This window comes from Pteropus medius, unplaced genomic scaffold, assembly GCF_902729225.1.
Source record: "Pteropus medius unplaced genomic scaffold, Ma_sr-lr_union100, whole genome shotgun sequence".
Classification (NCBI taxonomy): domain Eukaryota; kingdom Metazoa; phylum Chordata; class Mammalia; order Chiroptera; family Pteropodidae; genus Pteropus; species Pteropus medius.
The window spans coordinates 14,155,118-14,165,159 of NW_024354502.1; the positions used below are offsets into that span (position 1 = coordinate 14,155,118).

General features: G+C 41.0%; 1 protein-coding gene across 4 annotated transcripts in view; it reads left to right on the plus strand.

The window, feature by feature from the left end:
- SYBU (syntabulin) overlaps nt 1-3,323 on the plus strand; it is a 66,067-nt gene extending 62,744 nt beyond the window's left edge. For all 4 annotated transcript variants that reach the window (XM_039853531.1, XM_039853532.1, XM_039853529.1 and 1 more), the window contains one exon: nt 1,477-3,323. In XM_039853531.1, coding sequence (XP_039709465.1) covers nt 1,477-2,581 — 1,105 coding nt within the window. In that variant the 3' untranslated portion in view covers nt 2,582-3,323. The remainder of the gene's footprint in view (nt 1-1,476) is intronic.
- The last annotated feature ends 6,719 nt before the right edge of the window (nt 3,324-10,042 follow it).

The following is a 10,042-nucleotide window of genomic DNA, read 5'->3' on the forward strand; positions in this document are numbered from 1 at the left end:
AAATGAAGTATGAACTCACACTATAGAAAACTAGAACAGAAGAAATGCGATTTCACTCAGTTTTTGTCATATTTCTTAAATCTCTCAAAAGAGCCATTTGTATAATCCTGTGTGATTTTGCTATGTCAGGAGTTAGGGAGACCCTCCCAGGTGAGAGGGGCCTTCCGTTTCTTCTGGGTGTGTACGGCTTTGACGTGAGTTGGGTGTGCGCCTGACTATTTTTAAATGGCAGGAACATTGCAGGAACAATCCATACTTCAGCAGAATGGCTCACACACAGTGAGCCCCCATCGAGCTCTGTTTATCTCTTCGAGAGAGTGGATGGCTGTGTGCATTGTGATTCTTGCAAACTATTTCTGTGCTGAAGGAAGAGGTTCGTTATTCTTGGCCAAGTGCTAAGATTAAAAAAAAAAAGCAAAAAAAAAAAAAAACAGTCCATGCTTAAGAGATTTTATCTCAGAGAGAAAAGACCTTTGACATCTTAGAGCAGGCCAGATTCTCTGATTAACAGTTTTCCCCTGGAACATTTTAGGATGGATGAGTGGATTTCTGAGCCAGGTAGCTATGAACCCAGGTAACGGGTGCCATGAGTCCCCTGCTTTCTGGAAGTCTTTGGTTTATGATTTGAGGAACCAATGGGTGGGTTCAAGCAGTCATGGGAGGGAGGTATGAAAGCAGTGAAACTGGAAAGTATTCAAGCCTAAACTTAAAGCAGCTATATTGACATCTCTTCATATATATCAGGATCCCGACTACCTGGTCTTCACATCTACTGAGAATATAAAGACATATATTTACATTGACTGTGAAGAAATTATATGTAATGAAGAATTTTTTAATAAAGATCTTGAAATAGAGTCCTATGAAGGATTTAAGATAATAGGATAGTTTCTTTTCAGTGTAGGATGGATTCACTATCATCTTACCTGAGAGGAGATAGAATAATCAACTTTCACAAAGTCCTTGCAACATGTAACATTTTATGATTAAAAAATTTAATCATCATTGGAATATGATCAGAACAATTTTGCAATGCTAAAACTTATCAGTCTGCCTTCTGTCTTAGATAATTAAAACTGAAATGGACTTTCCTTCCACAAACTGTAGACATATAAAAAGGTAGGCTACAGAGATGAAAGCAGAATAAGAGACTCTAATGTGTTCTAGTAATAAAATTTCAAATATTAAGTATTGACTGGAAGATAATGCTTGCAAAGTACTTAGTGTAATGTCTGACATGTGGTGAGCACTCAAAAAAGAATAAAAACAATAGTAGTGTTTTAAAATTCTGATTCTAGTTACTATTATTATTTTAGCTATTTTACAATCGAAGTCGTGGTGGGGAGGGAGCAGTTCAAAACTGATTTAACCTCTATGTGTTTCAAGTGGAAAAACATGGCTCTTGGCTATGCATCAGAATTGCTTGCTGCCTGGGTCAAAGTTGACATTTTTCTTCGCCTTGTCTTCTCACTGTAGGGAAACGGAAATTGTGGAGCTTAAGTCCCAGCTGACCCGAATGAGAGAAGACTGGATTGAAGAAGAATGCCACCGGGTGGAGGCCCAGTTGGCCCTCAAGGAAGCCAGGAAAGAGATTAAACAGCTCAAGCAGGTCATTGAAACGATGAGGAGCAGCTTGGCTGATAAAGATAAAGGCATTCAGAAATACTTCGTGGACATAAACATTCAGAACAAGAAATTGGAGTCTCTGCTTCAGAGCATGGAGATGGCCCACAATGGCTCCCTGAGGGATGAACTGTGTCTGGACTTTCCTTATGATTCCCCAGAGAAGAGCTTCACACTCAATACCCCTTTTGGCAAGATGGCAGATGGGCTGTCTCTGGGGGAGCAGGTCACAGAGGAAGGGGCTGACAGCGAGCTGCTGGTGGGAGATAGCTTGGCCAATGGCACAGAGTTGTTTGATGAGATGGTGACAGCCACCATGACAGAGGCTGGCGACCTGGAGCTGCTTCATTCCGCCCCTGGGGCAAAGGTCCTTGAGATCCTCCCCATGGCGGTGGGTCATGAGGAGGGCAGCATGGTGGTGGAGCAGGCGGTGCAGACCGATGTAGTGCCCTACAGCCCTGCAGTCTCGGAGCTCATTCAGTATGTGCTCAAGCTCCAGGACCCCTGTCCCTTGAGCTCAGCATCCCCTGATGAGTCTGCGGCTGACTCGACAGAAAGCTTCCTGGAGTCCATCTCAGCGTTAGTGGTTGACTTAACTCCAAGGAATCCAAACTCAGCCATCCTTTTGTCTCCCGTGGAGACCCCATACACCACGGTGGATACGGAAGCTTATGAAAACCGCCTCATGAGAGAGCTGGATTTTGCAGGCTCCATGGAAGAAAGGTTGGGCGGCATCGTCCCGCCGGCCCGGGGGGCTGTGGGCCGGCAGTACTGGAGCAGCAGTTTCCTGGTGGATCTCCTGGCTGTGGCCGCCCCCATGGTCCCCACTGTTCTGTGGGCGTTCAGTACTCAGAGGGGGGCCTCCGATCCCGTCTACAACATTGGAGCCTTGCTCCGGGGTTGCTGCGTGCTGGCCCTGCATTCGCTGCGCCGTTCCGCCTTCCACGTCAGCACCTAGGTAGAAGCAGTGGTTCTCGTGCGCCAGTCTGTCCTGTGTGGCACTGTGCCCGAGCGACGAGGGAGAAGCAGCAGGTTGACCTAGGACGGTCTGTGTTCTGTCCTGTTGCTCTTCGGTATTTGATTTGCACTATATTTAGTTGAAGCCCGTTCACTCTTGAGAACTAGAGGTATCTTCAAAGGCATGGAGACCTGGTTTAAGTCAATGTCCCACCGGTGTGGTATAGAAAGCATGCTCATGACCCTGCCGTGTCGTCTGAGGTGCCCATTCTTATCCTAGTGGTTCAGGAAGAGAAAACGCAAAGTTTGCACTTTTCGAGACAGCTTCTGTAAGGCTGGCATGTTGTTTCCTTGCTTTGCTTTGTGCCGTTTTAAAATGTGTAATTGTTCCAGCATTCCAATGGTCTTGTGCATAGCAGGGGACTGTAACCAAAAATAAACATGTATTTGTGTAACTGGTTTGAAGAAGTCTTGACTAGTTCTTTAGTGTCTTACTTGGGGTTGATAAGGTTTGAGTGTTTGCAAATTTTTACTAAATGTAGCTCCAAAGTCTTAAAATGGCTTATTTGTTCTTAACCTGTTAATTGATGAAACTGTATGTAAGTTTACAATGTATTAACTTATTTTTTGCTTATTATAGATAGTGTTTTATTGGAAATTGTTTGTAACCACACACTTCAGCATGATGAAAATAAAGACTAGTGTTTCCAGTGAAATAAATGTTTTATCCTCCTATAAAATAATTATCTCTGCGGTTTTACTTCTACATATGATAAGAAAGATTACATGGATAGCAGATCCTTCCATGGTTATCAATAGGGGTGTGCAAAAATGGAATTAACTTAAGAAATGAGAATGAGGGAAAATAATTGTTAAAGGTGAGGATTTCCTGCTGTCTCTAAAAAAGCATTATTTCTTTATAAAAATAGCTTTGGTTGTTTGCTTTTAAATTACCTATATACTTGTTCGTACACATTTTTTCAGTAAGGATGCGTTAAGTATTTTTAAGAAAGTTGGGTTGATTTTTTTTCAAGCATGTTAAGGTGCAGAGAGGAAGATACTAGTACCATATACCCTCTCCCCCTTGGAATAATAGGGTGAGGGCGGGTGGCTGGGTAGAGATGAGATAATATTTGATCCATATTCATTTATTCTTCACACCGGCCTTGCGAGGTGGATATTATTCTAATTTGCAGATAAAGGAGCTGAGCCTCAAAGAGGTGAATTGCTCAGGATGTCATAGATCGTCTCTAGAAGCTAGGATTTAAAGCATCTGCAAAGCAAATACCTTTTCCACTTAACACACAAGGGAAGAGACCTGGAGAACATCCTAAATTCACATCCAGAAACTTCCTCCCTAGCACTTACCACCTTTAGACATACTATATCGTTACTTCCATCTTGGTTATTGCCCATCCCTCACTAAAATACTAGCTCTCTGAGGGCAGGCACCTGTGTTCTATTTTGTTCAGAGATTATGTCAAGAACTTAGAACCGTGTGTGGCACGTAGTGGGGTTTCTAATAATAGCTGTTGAGTGAATTAATTCACCCAGCATAAGTGGGTGGGTGTTCAAATGTTAGGCACTTTACTGGGTCAGTCATCGCGAGAGAAGGAGACAAGGTTTCTGCCCTCAGGGAGCTTACATTCTGCCTGTGAAAGAAAGAGTATGCCAACAAATGAACGAGATCATGTTAGATTGCGTTAAGTGCTTCCAAGGAAATTCACTAGCTATTTTGACCAAGAGTGACAGGGGAAAGTCAAGGAACGCCTCTCTGAAGAAAAAACATGTGCTAAAGGATGAAAAAGAGCTGGTCATGTGAAAATATAGGGAATAAAATGTTGCAAATATAACAAATGTAAAAACTGGGAGGCGGAAAAGAGCTCAATGTGGTACAGGCACACGGAGGGGGCCGGTGTGGCTACAACAGTGAAGGGGAAGTGGAGGGGGTGGAAGGAAGCTAGTTCATACGGGGCCATGTAGACCGTGGTGGGGTGGTTTGAATTCACTCCCTGTGCAATGAGAGTAACGGACAGTGATAGAACCTGGTCTCGTCGTCCTCCTCTCAGGCCCCAGCCCTGTACCGCCACCACTCTGGCTGCCAGACTGCAGAACACATCGTGAGCAGGCAGGAGTGGAAACAGAGACCATTTGGGGACCTGCTGTGAATAGTCCAGATGCGTGATTATGACAATTCGGAGATGGAAGTGAATATAGAACTTCAGTTGAATAACTGAAGATACAGCTTGAAGATAGAATAGTTGTGATTTGCTGATAGATTAAAGGTGGGGAGGGAGTGAGGTAAGATTCAAGGAAAAGAGAAATTAAGGATGATTTTCAGGTTTTTAGCTTGAGCACTGCTGTCGATGGTGGTGCGATTTACTAAGAATACAAAGAGGTCAAGAGAAACAAGTTTGGGAAAATAAATATGAGACGCCTATTAAATATCTGTGTGGAAATGTCCAATGAATAATTGCATATGTGAATGTGAAAATCATGGGAATTGTTAGGGCTGGACTTATCTGGGTTCTTCAGCATTTCCATACTACTTAAAAACATGGGATGGATAAAATCATCCGGGGAGGGTGTAAAGAAGAAGGGCAAAGACCGAGCCCTAGGGGATGTCCACATTTAGAAGTAGAGGATGAAGAACCAACAAAACGTCCTGAGAAGAGGCAGCCCCAAAGTAGGAGGAAAACTAGGGGAACGTAGTATTATGAAAACCAAGAGCGGGGAGTGGTCACCTGAGCTGAAATCCTACCCAAGAAGCTGAGTGACATGAGAACAGATAACATGTCCATTGGCTTTGACGACGAAGCCTTAGTCATTGTCAAGATCATGGGGATGGAAGCCACTGGTTTGGAGAGTGACATGGAGAGGGAAAGTAGAAATTGATGTGGGAAGCTAATTCTTTAAGAAATGTTTTACTGCGAAGTAGGGAAGTAGGTGATAGTTACAAGGGTATATGAATTACAGGGGTTTTATTTTTCAATATTGAGATAAGATAGAGCAAGTTTATGTGCTTTATGATTGAGCCAAAGAAGAGAAAGAAATCGATGATCTAGGAGAGAATTAACTGAAGGACAGAGGCCCTTGAGAAGACAAGAAAGGATAAGACATAGGGTACGAGGATATATGCGTGGAGAGAGGTAGCTTGTCTAGGGAAGGCCACTGCTTCTCCGGCACACATGGGCACTTACACAGCACACAGCACACAGCAGTAGAAAGATTTAGCTGAAATGGAAAGGAAACTATTTCTGGTGGTGAATAACCGGAACTGTCCAAAAATAATGAGCCACGCTGACTCAGGTCCCTTCCTGCAGTCAGCCCAAACCAACTCCTAAATGCTGTTAGCTTCTTTACAGTCCCTCCTTATGTTTATTTTTAGTCTTTATTTAATTAATATATTTTTAAGAAAAATTATAAGCATTTTTTTCAATTACATTTGACATTCGATATTATATTAGTGTCAGATGTACAGCATAGTGGTTAGACATTTATATAATTTACGAAGTGATCTCCCGATTAGTCTAGTACTCACCATAAGCGTATTTTGGGTCTCCACTTGTTGCTACAGAAATGAATATAACCACACAAACTCAATACTGCTCTTCATCAAATCAACATGGATAGAAAGATGGGCTCTGGTGAAGAAGAATTTTTCAGGAACCACAACTATTTATGTTGATTATCAAATTGGAGGCAGCTGATCACAAATAGCAAATTGCTTTGTTGTCTCAATGAACTGTATATCCTTCTTTACATCAGAAAGATTCAAAATTAACTCATTTGAAACACTGTACACTGCAAATTTGTACAGAGGTAAAACAGGAGATCCCAGAGCACTTACTCTGTTTTACTTTTCCTCCTCCTCCTCCACCCTTGTCCAAGATTTCAGTATGCGGAGTCTGTGGAAAATTACTGCTTTTATTCAGAACAAAGTCTCTCACAAATGAGTCCCTTGGAGTAAATAAAAGATGGAACATAGCTTGCCTTTCGGAAGCCCAAGGCGTTGGCTTGTTTTGTGGACAGGATGATCTGATTCCATAGAAAGCAGCTCCTCAGAGTGGCTTTCCATAATTTGGGTGCCTGTGATGCACAAACAGGCAGGAAAATGGAAAAAAAAGAGAACAATTCCACTCTATTGAACAAATTGCTGTCCCGTCAAAGCAAATGTTAAACATTTCCTACAGTTATGTGTGCAAACATTCCGATTTATAAGAAAAGATTATTCCCAGAGGGATATGCTGACCTTTGCAGGTTGAGCTGTTCAGAAACGGAGAAAAATGCAATTCACTCAGATGCCAAGCGCTTGACATTTGTGGCAGGAGAAAAAGGAAGTCTGTGATATGCATTTATCCCAGGCCCTGCCTAAGTAGTGGTTGGGTCTGATATGTTTTTCTCTTGAGGATTTTTCCTTTTACAAGTCTTGGGGTAGTTTCTGACTTCCATTTTGGCTCAGTGAGCACTTTCACAAAATTCATTTATTCCCAGCCTTACCAGGCAACGTTGTGCAAGGAAGCAGTAACCTAGGCAATTAAAGCAGTGTGTATAGCAACCATATCTTGAAAGAATGTCAACAAACTCCCAATTGTCCCGAACACAATTAGGCCAAATAGAATAAAACAAATTTATATCAGGTAATTATTTTTAATCCATTGGAAGACATGCTCTGCTATCACTACTGATAGTGATAACTAATGGTTATAACGGTGATTCCACAGAGCTTTAAAATTCAGAAAAGTTTCAAACACGACTCAGAAGAGTTTGTGTTAAAAAATTGGAATATTTCAGTAGCATTTAAGTTTTGTCAAAGGCGTATCTCTTATAAAAAATTTTTCGATACAAAAAACCCAATACATTAAACATATAAAAGTGGAGTTTTGAGAACAGGGGACACCAGCCCTGTCATTTGTTTCCCTCTCATACCCTGTGAACAGCTTGAAAAACAGTTCACTATATTCCAGATTCTTTGAAAACTACCAGTTCATGTAAGATCTCCTGTATGCTAACTCTCAGTTCATTCAGAGACAGTGCCCTGGGTAATGATAAAGGGCTCACTCTTCTGCTATCCTAAAACCAAATGAATGGTTTAATGGAGATGTTTCCTAACCTTTTACCAAAAAAATTTCTGCCAGTGCTCTGTTGGTTTGACCTTAAAGAGGATCTCGCACTCCAAGTACAGAGGCCATGTAGCATCCGGGATTATGGTGAAGTAAAATGACGATGGAAAACCCACGGGCCAGGCTCTCACAGGGAATGCTATGAATGTGCGGCATGGCTTCTGCTCCTTGAGGACCTGGAGTTCCTCCCCATGGTGATCTTGTCTGACCCAGTTCAGGATTATCTTCACTCCTGTTCCCCGAAAGTGTCATTTCTGTTCAAAGCTATTTGAATAACTGAAAAATTAAGTGCTTGCTGGACTAGAGCTCTAATGGATGGAATATGAAAACTATTAACGACTGCAATATTTCTCGAGTTTGATGTGACCGTAAGAACTACCCTCTCTTTTTTTGCCATCAAATAGTTCACAGTGTTTGAAATGGTCTGGCAGCTTCACTTTCTACAGTAAACAATAGATGCTGACATTTTAAACTGACTTTTAATTCTTCTGAATGAGCATATTATTTCTGGCTTGTTGGTTGTATAGAGAAAATGAAAATGAAAGCAGTCTTAATAATTTTCACATCTCCCACTGAAAGCAGTACATGGAAACATTTTTTAAATGACTCCGCAGGTAGTACATGGGTGATGTACTGCTTCCTTCTAATCAAGATAGAAAGGCAATTAGGTTCCAATGAGCCACAGAGCTTCAAAAATGACTAAAAAGCACTGTGTACTTTAAATGTAAATGAGACAAGTGAAATATATCTATAGTCTTATGCACATCTTATTTCACTTACCATGACAAAAAAATATGAAGTTGAAATTTTTTTAAAAATTTATTCCAGAGACCAATATATCTAATAATGATGTTATATTTTTCTCTGTAAAATAAACACACTCGTTTTCTTCAGAAAGAGTCAACAGATTTGGAAAGTGCAATGCTGTATAAATTAAGGATTCAAATTAAGGTTTGAATATTTTAACAAATGAAACAAATTACAGAAAGAATACTTATTATAGTGAGCCAAAATTGACCTAAGAATAAGAAACCGTAACAATTTCTCTCAACATACCACTGACTCAGAGCACGTCCTTTGAATTTCCTATGCATGAGATGATTTTTTTCCCTGTGCCAATCACTCTCTCAAATCAGATCCCTAAGACACATGTTAAGACAACTGGACAAGGTCAGCGGCAGTGTGCGGTAGGAAGGCCTCGTTTACAGTCCTGGTCTGCACATGCATGAAACCTGTGACCTTGGCCTCATTAGAATTATGACCCAACCAAGTGAGCTAAATGGCCTGCACAAATGGGTGACTATATACCACATTTTATTTTGCCTTGATTACCTGACCCAAGTAAACTGGCAATATGTAATTACATGGCGTTGACATTCAACTACAGTTGTTATTTAGTAAAGACCAATCTAATTTCCTTCATATTCATTAAATAAAGTCTTAGAAAACACAAACGGGTATTATCTACTGTAATTTGTACCATCATCTTCATTGAGTTCTTAAAGAACTAGAAAAAGAATTCTAAAGGCTCACTTTGGCAGCTCATAGTTTCAAGAGAGGACTCAGAAATCAGTCCACCTACAATGCTGATTACTAATATAACTTGCTCTCAGTGCTTGCTATTTTCCTTCCCATTAATCTAGTACACAAAGTGCCATTTCAAGCTTTAGTTTTCCTATAAGTAAAATGGGGATAATGTCTACCTCACCGGATTTTGAGGAGTCATTGATATAAAGACTTCCAGACAACAATGAACTCATAATAAATGTTAATTCTTTATTAAACTTGCAGTTCAACTTAAGGTGTGTAAAAATTACTATTCCAAAGTCAGTTAGCTTCTCCCACCATCCACAGGGACGGGGCTGCCATCTGTGTACGGGATCACATAAGTATGTACAGGGCCTTATAACAACTATTTGTTGAGTGTTTATAAGTGTGCCAGGGACTATACTGAACACTTACACAGTCTGTTAATCCTTAAAACCATCTCCATTTAAAACACTTGCAAACTCAGGCAATTTAATACTAACACCATCTCTGCAGCAGCTTTGAGAACTCCGAGCAGCTCTAAAAATTGGTATGCTCAGATCGATATAAAGGCAAAGTACCTGCATAAATAATAGCCATGGAGGTTCCCTGGAAGGGAAGGCTAAGATTTCTTGGGTCGGCCACAGACTGAAGTGAACGATTCTCTGCGAACACTCCTGTTTGTGGATCCATATGCTGCATGAGGTGGAGAAAGGAGGGGTTTCCAGAATACTGGTCTTTCTAGAGGATTGGAGCTTCTGGTGAAGAAGCACCTGACTACTCTCAAAACACTCTGGTTAATAAGTGTGCCA